General features: G+C 28.3%; 1 protein-coding gene across 1 annotated transcript; it reads right to left on the bottom strand.

The window, feature by feature from the left end:
- Positions 1–11,131: 11,131 nt before the first annotated feature.
- On the bottom strand, positions 11,132–12,447 carry LOC105142000 (probable receptor-like protein kinase At5g39020; the record flags this gene model as incomplete). Its single annotated transcript, XM_011049436.1, has 1 exon — positions 11,132–12,447. A coding segment is annotated over one exon (1,122 nt), but the record flags the coding sequence as incomplete, so codon positions are not given.
- Between the last annotated feature and the right edge of the window lie 9,773 nt (positions 12,448–22,220).

The raw sequence follows: 22,220 nt of genomic DNA, 5'->3' as shown, positions 1-22,220 counted from the left end.
CTAAATGCATGCAAACCAAAAGAGACCAACGAAAACCACAAGGAGTCTTCATTTCGAATTTTCCAAGACAGTAAAAAACAAGGCCGCCAATAAGAGAAAAAACGAAGCCGTGCAATTTAAGCTACCATTCTTTCTTGTAAAGTTCCCATCACGCAAATTTCCGGGTCCTGCAAAAGAGTAGAAGACAATATCTAGAAAAACGAGCAGCCTTAAACTCCAAAGATTAGCCAGCCAACGAAATCAAAGGCCTAATAACATCAATTAGAGCCTATCAATACCACATAACTGATCCAATTGCATGTCGTCAGAGTAGTGCTGTGATGTTTCAGTACTGTATTTGCCTTTCGTATTTCTTTGATCTCAACGTCTTTGTTCCTTGAGATTTCATCACTCTTTCCATCTAAAATTTAGTACCAATCAAACTCATCTTTTTAAGCAACGGCAATAATAAATAAATAAAACTCTTAACAATGTTCCTTGAGATTATCCTGTTAGAAAAAACTGAGATTAGGAAGAAAGAATGGTGAAAAACCTCACTTACATATATCATAGAGAAAAAACTATGGAATAAGTTTACAACTCTTCAATACATATATTTAATTGTACTATTGCAGGGTGTTTTATAATAATTCAATAAGATAATATCAACCAATAAAAACTAAAAGAATTCCAACATATTCATGTAGGCTTACTTAGGCACACAAATGATCGGAGAGAATATGCACAGATAGAATTTTATTACGCAATTGATTTCGTAATTAAGAACACGGCTAAACATTGAAAAGAAAAGAAACAAAGATAAAGTCCGATAACTGATAATCTGAATATGAACAAAACAAACTTAAACTGACTTCCCTTAATTATAACTGGTCAAAAAACAAACTGTGAACCCCGACGTGTAAAAATAGAATCAGAAGTAGTAAAGTTTTGAAGAATAATGAAAACTCGAGATAAAAATAAAATAATAAAATATGAGGCATGCAATAGAAGAGATGGCCTCCACTAAAGAATTTAAAGGTATTGTTGAAGTTAAAATAGGGATTGTGAATTTTAATTTAAAATTTATAATGACAGTAAAATTGATAATAGATTTATATGGATAAAAGAATAAGAAGAATTTAAAATAAATGTCTCTATTCTAGAATGAGAAAATAATTCTGAAGAATTAAAATAAAAATAAAGAATAAAATTTAAGAAAGAAATGTACGAAAAGAATTCGAGTAAACACCGGTTAAAATTTTATAAGACTGTTGTGGAACAATAATAAGTCCTATTTAAATCACAAGATGATACCATACTTTCAAAGTATGCTCTTTTTTACTTCTGTGGCACTCAAAATTTTGTTGATTTCCATTAGGAGGTAAATTGGTTGGCAAGCCAAACGTCAATAAAGCCAATAGGACCATTGATCCCATCATTTTACTTGGACAAGCAGCTGGAGGACGATAAAGAGTACGGCCTCAGCCTCTTCGAACCCAATCCGGACGGTTGCAAGGAGTGGCTAGAGGACGATTCAAAGGAAACTGGCTCAATGGTTTACGTGCCATTTGGAAGCATGGCTGCACTGGAAGAGGAGCAAATGGAAGAAATTGCTTGGGGCCTAATTAAAGAGGAGTGACTGCTGCTTCCCGTGGGTAGTCAAGTAAGAGAATCGGAATGGAAAAAACTTATTGGATGAATCTACGTTCTCTTTGAGGAAGGTAATGTTTAATTGATAATAATGACCAAATAAATTGTCTAAAAGAGAAATAAATCTATGATACATAGTTTGTTTGGTGATAAATTTAATAAATTTAAAGCCCTACATAAATATAAATTTAATTAATAAAGAGTCATCTTAGAATTGAGAGTTGAGGCAAGCGAGCTATTTATTTAAATAATTGGACAAATTTAAAGACCACAAAAGTTAATAAAACGAATTTGAAGAACAAAAAAGTTAATTGACGAAATAAAAAGCACACCAATAAAAATAAATAATTAGCATAAATACAATGATAAATTTAACATTAGCCCCTGCCTAAAAAATTAAATACTCTCACACTCATTTTATTTTTGCTCCCTACTTTTTTGGAAAAAGCCATTTAGATCCTTAGTTATAATATTACTTTACTAATAAGTGCTCAAAAGGAAGGTTTTTGCTTATATTTCTTTAGGGAAAACATTCAAATATTGATTTGACATGCTTAATGGGTATTTTATAGTTTTTAGACACTATCCGATCCAAGGTTTGGGTTTCAAGTTTTGATTAGGTTAGCTTTATTAATTTTTTTAAATAAAAATGATATCATTTTAATAAAAAAATAAAAATTAATAAATAACAACAAGATTTTTAATTTAGTCTTGTTAAGTCAATTAAGTCACCAGATTAACTCACTCAATTAGCCCGGGCATATAGATTTTTTTTTCCTGTGTTTTTCAACCGACTGAGTTTTAAAATTATGGGGTACTTAGTGGACATACTCGGCCGATCACTATCTTATATCGGTAGTGAAGGTTTTATTCATTAAGATATAATTAATTAAAGCCATTTTCTAAATGCTTGCAGATAAGCCCAATGAAAAGAGACCAACGAAAAGAGTAAAAAAGGGAATTTTCATTTTGAACTTTCCAAGGCGATAAGAAAAAGAAGGGGGCCAATACGAGAGAAACATGGGGGTCGAATAGGTACAATTCAAGCTATATTTCTTCCCTGTAAAGTCTATAGCATGCAAACTTCAGGGTCCCGACAGTAAGTAGAAGATAATTTAATTTATTTGGTTGATACTGTAGTGTAAATTAAAAAATAGTTTGAAAAACTTGTTAATCACATTAGATGGCATCTTCCGTCCAACCGCCTAATTTGACAAAGTCTTCCACAAGAATCTTTCCATCTGTTCGATTGAAAATGATCAAGGTATCAGTTATACAAGGTAAAAAAAGAAAACAATACTAAATTTATCAAATGTTCAACAAAATGACAAGAAGCTGAGAAAAACTGCAAGGTAGAAGAAAAGCATCATGCATCCCTTCATTCCTGTAGCCGCAGTGAGGGGCACAATGCTATTATTTACTGCGTAAATAAAACAATTGACGTTGGTAGTGAATTGTAAACGAACATTAGATAAGTAATAGAAACTAAAGATATAATTGAGTCAATATTTCAGATAAAAAAAAAATTGTGTTGGTAATCAAAAACTTGGAGACTAAATAAAATGATTCATAGCAATTCACAATGTTTTATGATAAAAGATATAGTGCTTTTGCCACATAATTTAGCTTTTCTATTAATAAAAAACAAAAAAAATTACAAAGCTAAATTCTCTACTAACTTAATATTAAAAAAAATTGACAAAGATAATTTTAGAAAGAAAAAAACCCATGAGAAAAAACATTGTAGCAATTAATAATGTTTTGTGAGGAAAATTATAGTGTTTTTTCCAATACAATAGACAAAGATAATTTTAGAAAAAATCATAAAAAAACCATTTAGAGAAATACTGTAGCAATTTGCAGTGTTTTGTGAGGAAAACAACAATGCTTTCCCCAAATGATTTTGTTTTATTGTAATTATAATTTTTAATCAACTCAATATTAAAAAATCAACAAAGATAATTTTGGAAAAAATCATTAAAACAATTATTTGGAAAAAATCATCAAAACAATTATGTGAAAAAACACTGTAGCAATTCACAATATTTAAAAACAATTACAAAGCTAAATTCTCATTCAGTTCAATATTAAAAAAATAAAATCAACGTAGATAATTTTTGTGAAAAAAAGCACACAAAAAACTATGCTGGAAACACTGTAGCAATTTACAGTGTTTTGTGATAAAAGCTACAGTGCTTCCTCACATGATTTAGTCTTATTTGAAATAACTTGTAATTATAATTCTCAACTAGCTTAATATTAAAAAATTAAAATTGACAAAGATAATTTTTAAAAAATTATAAGAAAAAAAACTTTGTGGAGAGACACTATAACAATTCATAGTATTTTGTGAAAAAAGCTATAGTGTTTTTCCCCACATGATTAAGCTTTATTATAAAGTTAAATTCTAACCAACTCAATATTAAAAAATAACATCGATAAATATAATTTTGAAAATATTATGGATTGCTATGCTGTTTTCCTACATAGTTTTTTATTTTATTTTTTTAAATTATATTTGTTAATTTTATTTTTTTAATATTAAGCTAAATAAAAATTTAGTTTTGTAAATTTTTAATAAACATTGTTGATTGCTATAGTATTTCTACATATAATTTTTTTTTATTTTTTATGATTTTCTCCAAAATTATCTTTTTCAATTTTATTTTTTAATATTGAGCTGGTTAAAGATTACAATTACAACGCATAAGAAAAACACTATAGTTTTCCTCGTAAATTACTATGGATTGCTGTAATGTTTTTCTCCACATAGTTTTTTTATGTTTTTTACTAAAATTATATTTTTTAATTATATTTTTTTAATATTAAGCTGGTTAAGAATTACAATTACAAGTAAATACAAGTATTGCTAAATTATGTGGGGAAAAACATATTTTTCTTCTCTTATTTTCTGCATGTCCAGAGAAAGAAGATGATGGTACCGTTCAAAATGATACTGTTTTGAGTTTTTTCTATTTTTTTTTTTTAAAAAAAGAGTATGAAATGGCGCTGTTTTGGTTAAAACGTGTCGTTTCATTTAAATGAAAAGGCCGTAAAAAAACATGTCCATTTTCATATTGGTCCTCAATTTGTAATTTTTTCAATCAAGTTCTAAATTGCAATTTTGATTTAAAAATTAATGCAATTGCATCCTTGCCAAAATCCAATAACGACCCTATAGTTGGCTGCCTTTTTCACTTTGGTCCTTGGTCTTGATATTATACAATTTAACCCTCAATTGAGTAATAAACTTCTAATTTCTTCAATTGGACCCCTGACCAGTTTTGATTTTAGCCCCTTTACTTAAATGCCTTTTCTATTTTGGTTCTTGGTTTCATATTTCTTCAATTAAGTTCCTAATTGGCAATCAAATTTCAATATTTATGCAATTAAGCTCCTTATTTGACCAAATTAACTTTCAAAAATTATAATTTGACCCCAGAACTTTAATTTCTTCCAATTAAAGCCTAATTTGACTCCAAAATCAATTTTTCTTGCAATTAAACTCTTCATAAATTCAATTAAACCTTCAATTAAATTTAATTGAGTCCATAAACATCTGATTTTGGGTTTTTCTTATTCAAATTGAATTTTCTTTGTCAACAGAGCTATCATTAGTCAATAAAATACTGTCAAATTTTAATTTTTATATTTTTTAACCTTCTCAACCAATTTTTACCCATTTTAGGACACGTTGACATTGATTTTTTCACTGTTCATATTTTTTATAATATATTTTTTGTATTTTATTATGTTTCATGCGGGGGCCCAAAAATGGGTTATGAAAAGTGTTTTTCTTTTATTTTTGGACGGAAAACACTTTCCGGAAGTTGTGAAAAATTTAGAAATGTCATATTATTTGCTAATTATATCGAATTTGGTCCTCAAACTTTTGATTACTATATATATATATATATTTGTTTTGAATTTTTTTTTTCAATTTTATCCCTTAGAATTTAATTTTTATATTAATTTTGGTCCTCATTTTTATAATTGTTATTTTCTTTTTCCTTATCATTTTTTTATTGAAATTTTTTATCTATTAAATTTGGTCCTATTTTTTTATTGTTACTTATTTTATTTGAAATAATTTATGAAATATTAATTATTATTATTTTAATTTCTTCATCTTTTAATTTTTTTTATTTTTTAGATTTGATCTCTATTATTTTGATTATTATTTATTTTATTTGAGATAATTTATGAAATTATATATATTTTTTAATTTCATTCTCATTTAACTTTTTAATTTATAAGATTTATTCTTCGTTATTTTAATAAACTTGAAAAAAATAAAATATTAATAAGTTATTTTTCAGCTTATTTTCAATAACATAACAAAACATTAAAAAATATTTTCCAACTTATTTTTTATTACACTACTAAATATTAAAAAATAATTTACTTTTTTAAATTTTATTTTTTTAAAATACTTTTCAGTAAATAAACAGTGTCAATTATCTTATAAATGGCTTCTTGTTTTGTCATGATTTGACTTTATGTATTTTTTATTCTCGGATAACTTTCTGGATTTTTGAACCAATCTAAAGTAATAAAGATGGCATCAATTTTGTCAAGGTAGTTGTCTCAATCTTGACTTGCTAGCGATCGTATGCTTGTTTGTAATTAATGGTTTCACACTACCCAATTGCATGCTTATTTATTAAACATGTTTTCCCACTAAAATCATCTGATTAATCAAAACACAGGATTGTTTTTAAATTATAATTTATAATATTTTTTTCAATTATAACGCAAAAATTACTATATTACCGAACAAACACTAAATGATTGCATTTTGAGTGTGTCTATTAGACAAAAATCCTAAATGGGAGAAAATAAAATAAGTAGGATAGCTGTCAACATGCAATATATATATATATAGAGACACACATCCTTTTTTTTTTTAGATTAACGTGGGTGTCCGGGCTAGCTTGCGCGCAACACGACTAATCCCACGGGCTCTGAAGTTAACGACCATGTAAGCCTCCAGTGACCATCATATGAGCAACCAAGAACTCAAACCTGAGATCACAGAGGGAACAAACCTTTTAATCCCAAGTCTTCACCACTTACCCACGTCCATTTCTTCGAGCAAAAGTCGTTGCTTTTATGGCCTTTGCCACATGCAATACGGTATAAAATAAGCCAACTTGTAGATTAAATATGTATCGTTGGATAGTTGTCAACATTGAAATGAGTAATCAGTAGGTAGCTAGTTCTTCGTCCCCAGAAGGCCAGAATTGCAAATGGAAATACCAGGAGGCCAACCTGTGGGGGGTCCTTAAACGACGTGCATATATAGTTGTATTTTAAATGCATCCACCTCTCCTGTGGTCACCCGTGATGCGTCTCAAAGTCTCTCTTCCTTCAATATATATATTTATTCATGGAAGGTCAGGTTCGAAATGTATCGTAAATTATTAAAGATAATTTTATATTAAATTATTGAATTAAATTAAAATTTTATTAGAAAATTTTAAATATAATTTTTCATGTTAAAGTAAATTTTTAGGTGAATCAATATTCAATTGATAAGGATTTAAAATATAAATCAGAACATACGGTATAAATTTTATTAGTTATTTTATTTTGATCTATAAACTTTTTATTTGACAAAAAACTTTTTTCTATAAAAATCTGACAACTTATTTTGAAAATTTTCTAGTTTTATAAGGATCTTTAATGAGTTGTAACATAATTTTCAAGTACGGTAAGGATTCATTAATGTTCTAAAATCATTTTCTTACAATGATTTATTATTTATCCTAGTTACACAAGGGAAAAAAACTGATGGTATTTAATAACATTGATTATTAGAATAATTGGACAGATAAAGACTTATGATTTATGAGTTTTATTTGTATTTTTATGTTTTATTTTTATTAGTTACAGCCCAAGGATTATTTGTACTTAATTGATATTTTTTTAGTTAGAATCCAAGACTTATTTAAATTAGAGTTTGAGCTTATTAATAAAGGTTTTAAGTCCGTTTTTGTAAGTGAATCAATTTAGTCTATAATAATAGATCCATTAGGATTAATTTTTCAAAACTCTTTAAATACATATAACATAAATTTTTTAAATTTTTTAATTTTTTAATTTTTAAATTCTTGTATTTTTTTATTCTTTGAACAAATTGAATTTAACTTATCAAATATTAAATAATTTTATAGTGTTATTCGATCTTTATTCTAATAATAATAGTGTTCTGAAACAAGATTTTATTGTATCAAATCTATTTTGACTTTTTGACATCAAATCTCAATTTTAACTAAAGATTACTTGAATACACAATCACGAGTGCTTGTTTTTTTTCTGACAGACTTGGCATTCAAACTCCAATGCATCCACCTCTCCTGTGGTCACCCGTGATGCGTCTCAAAGTCTCTCTTCCTTCAATATATATATTTATTCATGGAAGGTCAGGTTCGAAATGTATCGTAAATTATTAAAGATAATTTTATATTAAATTATTGAATTAAATTAAAATTTTATTAGAAAATTTTAAATATAATTTTTTATGTTAAAGTAAATTTTTAGGTGAATTAGTATTCAATTGATAAGGGTTTAAAATATAAATCAGAACATACGGTATAAATTTTATTAGTTATTTTATTTTGATCTATAAACTTTTTATTTGACAAAAAACTTTTTTTCTATGAACAAAAAACTTGTTTTGAAAATTTTCTAGTTTTATAAGGATGTTTAATGAGTTGTAACATAATTTTCAAGTATGGTAAGGATTCATTAATATTCTAAAATTATTTTCTTATAAGGATTTATTATTCATCCTAGTTACACAAGGAAAAAAAACTGATGGTATTTAATAATATTGATTTTTAGGATAATTAGACAGATAAAGACTTATGATTTATGAGTTTTATTTATATTTATATTTTTTATTTTTATTAGTTACAACCCAAGGATTGTTTGTACTTAATTGATATTTTTTTTAGTTAGAATCCAAGATTTATTTAAATTAGAATTTGAGCTTATTAATAAAGGTTTTAAATCCGTTTTTGTAAGTGAATTAATTCAGTCTATAATAATAGATCCATTAGGATTATTTTTTCAAAACTATTTAAATATATATAACATAAATTTTGACAGTTATTAATGAATAATACTTTTAAATTTTTTAATTTTAAATTCTTGTATTTTTTTATTCTTTGAACAAACTAAATTTAACTTATCAAATATTAAATAGTTTTGTAGTGTTATTCAATCTTTATTCTAATAATAATAGTGTTCTAAAACAAGATTTTACTGTGTCAAATCTATTTTGATTTTTTGACATCAAATCTCAATTTTAATTAAAGATTACTTGAATACACAATCACGAGGTTGGCATAAAACAGACTACTTTCTTCTTTCGACTAAAATTGGTACCTTGCATATTAAATTAGCATAAAATCTGGGTTTGCGAACATATATGGAAAGACTGACTTTCTGTCCATGTTTTGCCCCAATCACAGTTTTTAATTGATCACCCGCGAATGAAGATCACATGTTGCTAATTTCCAACACATCACCTAATTCTCTCCTTGACGAATCAAGCAAAAGGGGCTGGTGAGTAGCACTTAAGCCTGTTTCCATTCCATATTAATCAGGGCAATTTTCAAGGATTCAGTTTTTATGGAGTCGGTGATTGTTTTCTTTCATAGAACTGATAGAAGGATTGATATTCTCCTATAAAAGGCCACTTCCAGCCACCAAAAAAAGGGTTGGAGTTGAAAAAAATTGAGAGCTGGCATTAACAGCTATTGCTGGTCTCTTGTGGATTTTATTGGTGAAACAAATATTTTTCCTTTTCTTCAAGAGCAGTACCATCACCTTTCCAGGTACGTCCCTTTCTTCTGTTCTTAACACCTAAGCTTGCTCCCATGAATTCATTCCACTTATGGGTGTTTTTGTTTGTATAAAAAGAAGAATAACGAGAGAATGGAATTGATTTCTTTTTGAAGAGATGTTTAGAAGAAGTTCCAATTCGATTGATCCTGGTGAAACCAGCTTCACTCAAATCAAAATTCTCTGTGTAAAAAGCTTGCATTAACATTATGAGGACTTTTCCTCAGTAAACCAACTAACACATGGATAATCTCGGGCTCATAAAAACAGGTTGATAAATATGGGGCCGCCTGTGATGGGCTATGGGCCAGGTAATGTGATTTCTTTAGGTTTTGTATGACAATGGGCTAATGTGGGTCTTCTTTTGGATTGTTCGGCTTGGACCTTGGGCCGCGTGTCATGGTCTATGGGCCAGGTAACGGGGCTGTGGGTTAGTACTTTTAGGTTTCAATTTACACTAGGCTGGGCTTAGACTTTTCTTGATAAATATTGATGAGTTTTCGACTATGGTTTTTAATATTTGGTCCGGTTTGTTTTGGACTGTATTTATGGGTTTTACGGGTTAAGGTCCAGCATATTCATGTTCAAGAGGAAAAAAAAAGGAAAAAGAAATAACATCAAATTTCATGTTAATTTTTATTTTGCGTGCATTTGACAAGTCTTCCAAAAAAAATTCATTTTTTTATATTCTATCATTGTAAAAAAAAAAGAAGCATTTTTCTTCCAAATTTTTTTGTTAAAAAAAAGGCAAAAAAATATTTTTCATATTTTAGTATTCTATAAAAATACTCGTCTTAGTATAGAAATATAATTTAAAAAAAAATTGTATTTGCATCTGAATAAAAATGTTCTTATGTTATTTTTTTAAAACAAATGTTTATGCATACATATTTAGATTTAATAACAAGTTTATTAATCATATTAAGTTTTTGTTAAAATCAAAAGGCTTATTACAGCGATATATCCAAATTTTAAAAAAACAAGCTTTGATCTTTTTTATCTCATATAATTTTTTTTTTTTTTATTCTTTACTTTTGATGTTTAAAATAAATGTACTCACAGCAAGCCATTACTTTACATGTTAAGAGAAGTATAACATGAGAAGCCATTACTTTACATGTTAAGAGAAGTATAATCTGTTTCTCATACTTATTGACATTACATTAGAGTTAGAAGTATTGATCTAAGTTGGGTTCATTAAGCTTAATATAGGCCCACTAGTATCTTCATAGATATAACTTGAGTTATGATTTAGGTTGATCAATTTAGAATTATCAATTCATTAAGTAATTCAAAGTGACAAAATTAACCAGCTAGATTTTAAAATGGTTAGGTTGAACTCTCGACCAAGAGTTTAGTCTATTGTGATGAACTCACCATTACCTTATAAATAAATCATAATAGTATAGCATAACAAATTATTAACAATTAACACAAGAATAACCATGCAATCTATCTCAAATAGGATGTTTGATGATATTATCTTTTCTTAGACATAACATATCTCTTATCATAGATCTCTAAAGACCAGTTAAAGTTTTTAATAACTATACAAAGCAACTTCATTTCACAAGTTTAGAAAATTTTCCTAAAAAACACACCCAACAAGTATTTTTAATAAAATAAAAGAAATGAATGTTATAATGGCACAAACATTAGGTAATTTTAGAAATTCATATTTTAATGTGAGAACAATCCATGACTAGTGTATATTGGATGCTTTGTAAGCTAGTTAATTGCAATTTTTAACAAACAAGATTATCATCAAAATTCAGATAGTTAAGGCATACAAAATTAACATATTACTTAAATAAACAAACATACAAGAGTATTTCTAATTTTCTATCAATGACCAAATTGATATGAAGAATTGATACTACAAACATTTGACGAATCTCTTAAACTTGTTGGATTAGCCATATTGATCCTATCATCATTTGATGTCTGTTGTGGAACGAGAAAAGGCTTAGGAGGCATTTGTAGAGATTCAATATTTGCTTGAAGCATCTGTACAACTCTGTGCATTGAGGGACGATCAATAGGCTTTAGTTGTATGCACCATAATGCCGCTATAGTCATCTTTTTTATTGTGTTCTTTTCCTGCTCTGTCGCTTGATCTTCAAGTATATCCCTTCCTTCATTAACCTGGTCATAAATCCATAAAGGGAAGTACATCTGACTTGAATGATTTGCCAATGTATTTAGATTTTTTCTTCTACCAACCATTTCCATCAATAACATCCCAAAACTATAGACATCGGCTTTGTAAGAGACGCCTCCGATACTTTTGTAAAATAACTCAGGAGCCATGTATCCTATCGTTCCTCTAGCCATAGTAAGGGACACAATGCTATTATTAGTTGGATACAATTTTGCAAGTCCAAAATCTGAGATTTTTGGAGTGAAATTTTCATCGAGAAGAATGTTGTGAGGCTTGATGTCAAAATGCAAAATCTGCATGTCACAACCTTCATGTAGATATTCAATGCCAAGAGCCACCCCAAGAGAAATTTCATATATTTTCTGGTTGCTGAGTGGTATGCTTCCTTGCCTAGAAAAGATATACTTTTCAAGAGATCCATTAGGCATGAAGTCATATATAAGGGCACGCTTTGAGCCCTCAACAGTAAAGCCTATGAGTTGCACCACATTGCAATGATGAATTCTTCCAATGGTGGCAACTTCATTGATAAAGTCTTGTCCATTAGCCTTTTCTTTGCGTAAAATTTTTATAGCCGCAAAACGGCCACTACGAAGCTTTCCTTTATACACCGAGCCATAACCTCCTTCACCTAACTTGTCATTGAATCCGTGAGTTATCTTCTTAATCTCCGAGTAAGAGTACCTTATAAGTGTGAGATTATGATCATGACTTTGCAAGAATTCTTCAATGTTACCATACATCGATAAATGCCTTCTTCGCCATTTATAGATCAATAAGGTTATGAGACATGGGAGCCCACAAAGGAGTGTAGATCAATAAGGTTATGAGACATGGGAGCCCACAAAGGAGTAATAATATATGATATATCCCTGCATATAGACATTATAAGAACATTCATCAATTATGCAAATATATTATTTGCTATTAGATTGCCATGTAAATACTTTTTTTATAAATAGAATTGTGATTCTTAATTCAAACATGTATCCATATAATCATTAATTTTTTTAAAAAAAATTTAAATTCTTATCACCAAATAAAATTTAACTAAGATTTTATTGATTTTAGAGAAAATTCAAAACATAAAAACATTAAAAATATATATATCAAGTTTTTCTTGCCTATATATATTGTTTTCAAATTTTGTAATTTTATTCATTACCTTATAAATATCTCTCTTTATTTATTCGAAAAGTCATTAAAATGAGTCCTAAAACTTTAATTCATTCCTTTTAATTTCATCATAATCCTGTAATTTTAAATTAAACTAAGACCTTTAATAAACAATGAAATAATTGTATATTTCACACCTCTATTCTTGATAATTTTTAATATTATTTTTTTATTCATATAGTCCCTTTACTCTAGATATATTTTAATATGATCCCTCTATTGTGATTTGATCAATACTTCCATTAAATGTCAACGCATACAAAGAATATAGAATTTTACACCTCTAATTTAAAAAAAAAACAAAAGAACAATTAAAAAATTGTATAAAGTCATAATTTAAAAAAAAAAAGAACAATTAAAAAATTGTATAAAGTCAACGATTGAGAAATATTAGAAAAAAATAAAAATAAAAATTTTGAAAATTCAAATAAATTTGAATTAAAAAATTAGATTGAAAAATGAAATTGACAAACCATTAAAAAAAAAACACCATGGAGTAATTCTTTTTTATTTGAATTAAAAAATATTATTTTGTCATAAAAGAGAAAAATAAAATATGTTAAGTCATTCTTATTTATTTACATTTTTTATTTTTTAATATTTAATAACTTTTTAAATACTCTATTTCATTCAATTTATTCTTTTATTTTTAATTGATATTTTGTTTAGATAAGGAAAAGATAATAGATGAAACCATTGAGGTACCAATACTTAGAGATACTATCACACTTGATGGTTTTGCATCTTAATACATTCATTGTCCATTTTAAAATTTCAATGAAGGGTTAAAATTTATTTGTCTCATTTTAATCTAATATTTAATTTGTTTCTAAGAGTTTTAGAAATATTAAGTTTGATTTTTTTCCCTAATTTTTTTTTATTTTCGGTAAAATTTGACCTTGCATTTCTACATTTTTTACACTTCTCCATATTTAATGGAAAAATTGACATCAGTTGCAAGAAAATAAATAATTAAAATTGAATTGAGGGATTTAAATTTGGAAGACTTATTTTTAACAATTTAAATGATGAAAATAAGCAAAAAGTAATGCCAAAAAATGACGAAACCATTAAATATGTATCTCTAAAATTGATATTATCTTTTAGAGATAATATCGCCCTTAATGGTTTTGCACCTTAATATATACATTCATTTAATGGTTCACAGTTATTCCAAGAAAGCAAAAGAGAACACTTACCGATGAACACAAGTAGCGTAATGAGCAAAACTATGAGAATGCTTAGTGCATCCGAAGATATGGTATACGAAGAATCAAATCCTGCCAAATAAATACATGAAGGGAATGAAAACAAATTAATAAAACTAAGAAACATAAACAACATTACACAAAGGCAATGCTCTCTATTGCTCTTGACAGTCACTTTGAATAGTTTTTTGCTAAACAAATAGAAACTAAAATAAAATTACATGGATAAACTTGCTCATTTCTAATAATAATCTGTTAAACTCAAAACATTTTCTATGTTAATGCTCTCATGCGCTAAACAATGCCAAAACTAAGAAACACAAACAATATTACATAACGGCAATGCTCTCGACAGTCGCTTAATTTGGATAGTTGCCTTAGACACACCCCTCCTCTTGGATATGTAAAGGCAATGCCAATAAAGTTTCAACAAAATCCTAATTTGAAGAGAGAAACTAAAATTGTAATAATTATAACCAAGAATAGATAAGGACTATAGTAAGATTATATGGATAAACTTGCCCACTTTTGCTAATAATCTCTGTTAAATACAAAACAACTTCTATCTCGATGCTCTCATGCGCTAAACAATGCATGTATAATCATATGGATATGCACGTAGTTTATACATCACATTTTATCAATCGTAAGATTCTTAATTAAATTATAATAAACTCTTAATTATAAGGAAAATAAAATATTAAAAAAAGTCTCTATTTATACCCAATATGAATTAAACATTTTTAAAGCCATCCCTTCAAGAAACATTATTAAGGAATTTCAAATTGTAAATGTCATAACCCAATTTTTGAATTAAAAAATGTATAATAAAAAATAAAAAATGAATGAATAAAAAATATATATTTGAGAATTGGGTTGAGGCAACACAAATTGAAAGTTTGAGAATAGAATTATTAAATTTGGGAGTCAACTTGGACAAAAACATTTTAAAAATTGGTAAGTTTGGGGACTTAACTAAACTTTGAATTAGTTAAATTATGAAAATCAGGAGCTTAATAAAAGAATTAATAAGTTTGGGGACTTAATTAAACTTTGATTTAATTAATTAATGAAATCAGGGGCTTAATTGAATAAATATTATAGTTTAGGGCTGGTTTAAGGAAACATTGCAATAAATTAAAGTCCATGGACCAAATTGAAAAATAATTACTTGCCTCACACTAAATTCATGACAATTTTTATTTTAATCCAAAAATTTATTTTATTTATTTATTAGTTATTAGAAAGAATTTAGTTGTTGGAGCCACTTTTTAGAGATGATACTTGTCGTTTTTAGTATTTCATTTAATGATAAAAATTTAATAGTGGTGATTGTTTTCTTTAAACATCTTTGAGAAAGGAGATCAGGCTTCTTTTAAAGAATTTTAATTTTATTAATTTTCATTTATTTAGATGATTTTGAGATTTTTTTGGTTTATTATATGATTTGAGGAAGTGTTAATTTGTGGTGTTTTTAAATGAAAAATAAATTAATTTTTTTTTTATTATTTTAATGTTTGCATTGGGGAAAGTACTCGTGAAAAGCTAAAATAGATGCAAATTCAATAAAAGAAAAGCTAATATAAAACACTTCCAAAAAAACAAGCTTTCAAACTCTCAACCTATTTGAAAATAAACTGTTGACAAACAAGACAAACTTTGCAGTTCACAGCCATAATAAGAGCTAAAAGATTTATTTAATTAAAAATTTAATCCTATTTGTGCTGACTATGAAAAGCATCAAAGAGTCAATACAGAAATACATTATGCATACAAATAAAGCACCAAGTGCAAATGAATATTTCATATATATATATATATATATTTGGGTTTTTTAGACATATATTTTTCTTAGATTTTTCCTCTCTTTATACTTGGCATATTTATCACTTTAAACTTGGGCTATTTATTTATAAACATTTTTTTTATCTTTATTATTTAATTTGTAATTTTTTTTAGTTTTTCCTTTACATTTTATTTTGAAAAAAATATTATACCAATAATAAAAATAATAATGTTTTACTGCAGTAATTACAATGTTGTCCTATTTTTATACTATGTTACAAAATAAGATTTAAAACTTGTTTTAAATTTCATTCTACCTTTTACAAGAATTTACAATTAATATTATTTATGAATATATGAAATATTTTTTTAAAATATAAAAAAATAAATATTACATATAATTAATTGATTAAATATTTAAGAAAGGAGAAGCCAGCAATACGGCTCTCAGTTGCTAATTAAGTAAAAAATAACATGGGGAGGCATGCGGCCTAAAACACAGAAGAAATTAGTGCTTCCTGTTAATTAAGAAGAATTTTGCATTCCGTACTCTTCGAATCACTTGATGTTTTTTTTTTATCGAGTTCTCTACTTTTTAGAGCATGAATATGCTTATTACACTGACCTTTACATTAAATTGTTTTCAAGTCGATACTGTTTTAGGGTTTAAAATATGCAAATCAAACTTGAACTACTAAAGGAGATTGACAAAAGAGCATATTTGAGAAATAATTAGGACTTAATTGATTAAATATATAGATTTGGATGTAATTCTGAACTGATAAAAATGATGTTTTTTCCTTTTTGTTTTTTTTTTTTTAAAAAAAAACCTTAAGAGGGAATTGAATCTTCCAAATTTCTGTCAGAAATGGAAGGGCATAAAAAATAAAAAAAGAATAAATCGGCGACGTGGGAAAAGGGAGGAAAGTTTTGAAAATTACAAAAAGCCCCAATGTAATGAACTTAATTAATCGTGTAGAAAAGAAAAGAAAAGAAGAATATATATATGTCAAGGCCCCATCACGCTAACTTCACATCCCCGGCAATAAGTAGAAGACAATAATATCTAGAGGAATGAGCGGAAAAACAAAATCGAAGTCCTGATAACATCAATTAAAGCATATTAGCTAGAAAAACAATTTAATGTCCCTTTATAATAGGATAGCATCATTTAAGTATTTTTATAACAATTTAATAGGATAATTACATCATTAATATCTTGCATGCTTGCTCCTGGAAAATCTAAAAAAATTCCAACATATTCATGTTGATTATGTGAAAGATAAATGTGTTGCTTGGAGATCTAGCCTTTACAAAGAAGAATATTTTCATTTGAGATGAGCTGCTTATATTATCAATCTTGTTGAATAAGATGGATTGGGTGAAGTAGGTGATTTGATAAAGCGAACTCGAGAGCCAGACGCAAGATATGTAAGAGGTTAGGTGTTAAAATTGATTCTAGATGTTAGTATTTGGTAGAAATCTATGTATATTATGTGAATAGTTAATTAAAAATAATCAAAAAGAAAATGAGAAGTGAAAAGCGGGGATAATAATGTTGGGAATTTGTTAAAAAAACATGATTAATAGGTATATTTAAAATTACATGAAGGGTTCCCACCAAAGAAGGTTAAGGCAGCTTTTATCGTGACTTTCCCGCATTTACAAAGTCAAGGTAGTGGTCGTCAAGTAAGAACAAGGAACAAATATGCAGGCTTTATATTATTTTTAATCTTTTCAGTATGAAAGAAAAATTATACATTTAAAAAGGAAATGGTAAATTACTGTGTAAATGATATAATTATAATTTTTTTGTTGCAGCAGGTACTGTGTAGTGATGACAAAAAATTTTTTTTTCAGAAAAACAATTTTTTTTGTATTTTTTCTTTATACTTGGCATATTTATCACTTTATACTTGGCTTATTTGTCACTATTTTTCTTTTGTTTTTATCTTCAATCATTTGTAATTTTTTTTCCTTTAAATGTTTTTGGAAAAAAATATTATTTTTTATTCTTTATACTTGAAATATTACAATTTTTTTTGTAATTTTTTCATTTTTTTAAAAAAATATTATACAAAGATTGAAAAGAAATAATATTTTTATGTAGCAAGTATAATATTGTTCTTTTTTCTATTATGTTAAAAAAAAATAACTTGAGGATTCATATGTCCTTGTAAACGTTTATAATCTCACAAATCAACTCATCTAAATATGTATTTAATTAAATAAATTAAGAATTATTTATATCAATAAATACATATAAAAAATTATTAATTTATCTATTCAACTTGTTTTATTACGGATGAAACTTTTTTTTTTCTAATATAAAAGAATGAATACTTAGGTTTTATTAACTTTTTTTTCAAAACAAGTAAAAACTATAGTAATAAATAAAAAAAATTGATACTTATGTATAATAAAACAAAATGAATATTTTTCAAGCATAAGATACGAATAACCTTCCATATCCAGGGAGCTGGGAGAAGAAATACTGCCATTTTATTGGTTGGGTTTTACAATTTACACTTTCTAATTTGTTGAATGATATTGTTTTCTTGCCCCAAATTCATTTTGACGGGATAGAGATTGATGAAGTGGATAATTGGGAATCTACGAAGAAGAAAAACAAGTGCTAGTGGATGATGAGATTAAGGGACTTGTCGGAAAATCAATTGTTCGAACAAATGACTTCCCAAGTCTATGCAGAAAAAAGCATGGTAGCTTAAACTACAAGTTGGAGGAACACCCCGTTCCACAAGCTTGAAGAAAAACAACAACAAATAATAGACTGATGAAAATAATTGTAGGGCCCATGATTGATAACAACTTAAACAAGTTCTGCATGTGGCTTGAAATGTCAAAGATAAACTATGATTGTTTGCTTACAGAAATTATACTTCTTTGTAATTCACAGAGAATTAATGTTTTTTTATTTTTATTTTTGTCAAATGTTATGGAGTTGAAGGGTTTGGTTTGGGTATATAAATACACTGGTAATTACATATCCAATGTATTAACAATAATTACGAAATCAAATTGTTTCCATCAATTCAGATTAAGAAGTTAGAACCACTCTAAAATTCAGATAAAGAATCCAACAACAATTAATATGGAAGTAAATCAGCCTAACAGATATTTCTTTATTCAACCAAATTAATTAGCAACTGTTGATGATATTGATCTTCCGGAATCTTGACTTCGCAGGTCTACGAAGAAACAGAAGTGCAGGTGGATGGTGAAACTGTCAGCAAAGCACTTCAATCCATTGAAAGAGTCAAGGAAGAATTTTTTTTAATCCCCCAACAAGTTGATGCATGTCTGTCTATATATGAAGAAAAGGCAAAGTGGTTTACACAACAAGTTGGAGGGCCAGCTGACTAGTGACAGTGATTGTGGAGCATGTCGCTTTCTCATCAATTATTTAAGATCTATGGAAGATATGATACAGGAGATAAGAATATGATTGCTGTTATCGACAATCTCTCTGTTATAATATATCTAAGAACATAGAATCTGCACAAGATATGCAGATGAAACCATGGAAATGGCCAAAGTGACAGCGCTTTCATCTCTAGAGATTTATATCTATGAATAAATTGTTTTGTCTAATAAGACCGGAAGAGATCAAAATTAGGATGATTAGAAATCACCTTTTGACGATTATTGCAAGAGACCCATGCTTCCAATCTATTATACTGATCAGGGAGTATTGTTACAGCTGTTATGGTCACTGTTAGTGCAGATTAAGAGCAGCTGGAAGATGGTTGGACACGTGCTAGAAGTTGTTAAGAGTCGGTTAGAGCTGGTTAACGATAGAATAAATCGTGTAATGATGCAATGTGGGGAGGTATTTAATGGTAGGAGCTAGGATTGCGTAAGAGTCATATCTACGTACGGGTGGGTATTCTCTGTCTCCCATACCTACCTTAATACTCATTTGACATGCATAATGGGTAATGGGTAAATTGGACCTACACGTACGGGTGGGTGCGGTGTGTTTGGGAATGCGCATTCCCTCAAAATAAAAAAGACAATGCCTCTGGTTACTTTTAATTACACACCGCACCCAAATAAATTTTATGATAATCTTTATTGGAGAAGAACACGGCTTGAACATCAAAAGAACACGACGTCCGTTTTGCCTCCAAATCTGCATAAAATTAATCTAGGTTCGCAAACATACATGGAAGGACCGACTTTTTGCCCATGTTTTGCCCCGATCACAGCTTTTAAGTGATCACCCGCGGATGAAAATCACATGTTATTTTCCTACACATCACCCAATTCTCTCCTTGACGAATCAATCAAAAGGGGCTGGTGATCGGGACTTAATGCAAGGGATTCCAACCGGTAATATTCTGATATTTATTCATAAAAAGTCAAGTACACTAACAAAATATTTAATGTGGTTCGACAAACCACCTACATCCACAGAAGAAGCTATTTTATTATATAAAAAAAAAACAAGATTTACAACAATAGAGAAGGAGGAATCATTCACTCTTGCAATTCTCAATCTCATTTCTTTTTTTTCTTTGCATTGCTGCAATAACAGCTACTGCTTGCTGTATGTAGTAGCACACTTTCTCTTATATTTCTCTCCTCTTTGATTCTATTACCTCTCTCATTGCATTAGGAAATTACATGGAGAGTTCCCACCAAAGAAAGGGGAAGCCAGCGCCATATGGCTCTCAGTTGTTGCAGAGTCAAGCTAATTAAGAAAAAATTAACATAGAGAAGAGATTAGTGCTTCTTGCTAATTAAGCTAATTTTTGCATTCCGTCCTCTTCGATTCACTAGATATTTTTGCATACGAATCAAGGTAAATAATTAAGGACCACTGTCTACTTAATTACCAAGTCAATAGAAGACGGTAGCTAGGGAGTCTTCATTCTGAATTTTCCAAGTCAATAGAAGACAATTATTAGCTGGACACTTCGAGCTACAATTCTTAGTATTATTCAATATTTTCTAAATGCATGCAAACCAAAAGAGACCAACGAAAACCTTGCAATTATTTTCGAAGACAGTAAAAAACAAGCCGGCCAATAAGAGAAAAAAGGGGGGTCGAGAAGCCGTACAATTTAAGCTACCATTCTTTCTTGTAAAGTTCCCATCACGCAAATTTCCGGGTCCTGCCAATAAGTAGAAGACAATATCTAGTAAAACGAGCAGCCTCAAACTCCAAAGAGTAGCCAGCCAACGAAATCAATGGCCTAATAAAAAACTCTCAGGTCAATAGAAGACGGTGCTAGGGACTCTTCATTTTGAATTTTCCAAGTCAATAGAAGACCAGATGGCCAATAGGAGAAAACATGGGGGTAGAAAAGATGGACACTTCAAGCTACAATTCTTCATTGTCAAGGTCCCGTCACACAAACTTCACAGCCCCGGCAAATAGTAGAAGACAACAATATCTAGAGGAATGAGCGGCCTAAAACTCCAAAGAATATTAGCCAAAAAAATCAAAGTCCTAATAACATCAATTAAATCATATTAGCTTGAAAAACAATTTAATGTCACTTTATTATAGGATAACATCATTTAAGTATTTTTATAACAATTTAATAGGATAATTACATCATTAATATCTTGCATGCTTGCTCCTGGAAAATCTAAAAAAATTCCAACATATTCATGTTGATTATGTGAAAGATAAATGTGTTGCTTGGAGATCTAGCCTTTACAAAGAAGAATATTTTCATATGAGATGAGCTGCTTATATTATCAATCTTGTTGAATGAGATGGATTGGGTGAAGTAGGTGATTTGATAAAGCGAACTCGAGGGCCAGACGAGAGATATGTAAGAGGCTAGGTGTCAAGATTGAGTCCAGATGTTAGTACTTGGTAGAAATCTACGTATATTATGTTAGTACTTAATTAAAAATAATCATAGAGGAAATGAGAAGTGAAAAGTGGGGATAATAATGTTGGGAATTTGTTTAAAACACATGCTTAATGGGTATCAAATTAAAAATAGATTCTATTAATTTTTTAGGTTAAAACTTTATTAGAATTTCATCTTCAATATATAATTTATTAATTTACATGTTTTGTAAAACTCAAAATTCTTTAAAGAATTTTATTTCACATAAAAAAAAAAACAAAGTTTTCCCAATGTTTATAAAATAGTTAATTAAAAAGTTAAAATTTAGCTTAAAGGGATCCCAAAGTTTTAGAAGGAAGAGGTATTAGGACAATGAATTTTAGGGTTAAACACAAGTGCTAGTGTGGCCCAACTCATATTCAGGCCTAGATTTAGATTTATTATAAAATAATATTTTAAATTAAAAAAATATTATTTTTTTGCAAACTAGGACTTGGACCTAGGTCTAGTCCAGGAAGAAGTATTTATCCAACCCATTGTTTGTCTAGTTCAACTCATAAATGATAATCCCTTCCAAAA

This window comes from Populus euphratica, unplaced genomic scaffold, assembly GCF_000495115.2.
Source record: "Populus euphratica unplaced genomic scaffold, PopEup_1.0 scaffold197.1, whole genome shotgun sequence".
Taxonomy (NCBI): Eukaryota; Viridiplantae; Streptophyta; class Magnoliopsida; order Malpighiales; family Salicaceae; genus Populus; species Populus euphratica.
Note: the sequence above shows the minus strand (reverse complement) of the source record. Positions and strands in the feature narration are given on the sequence as shown.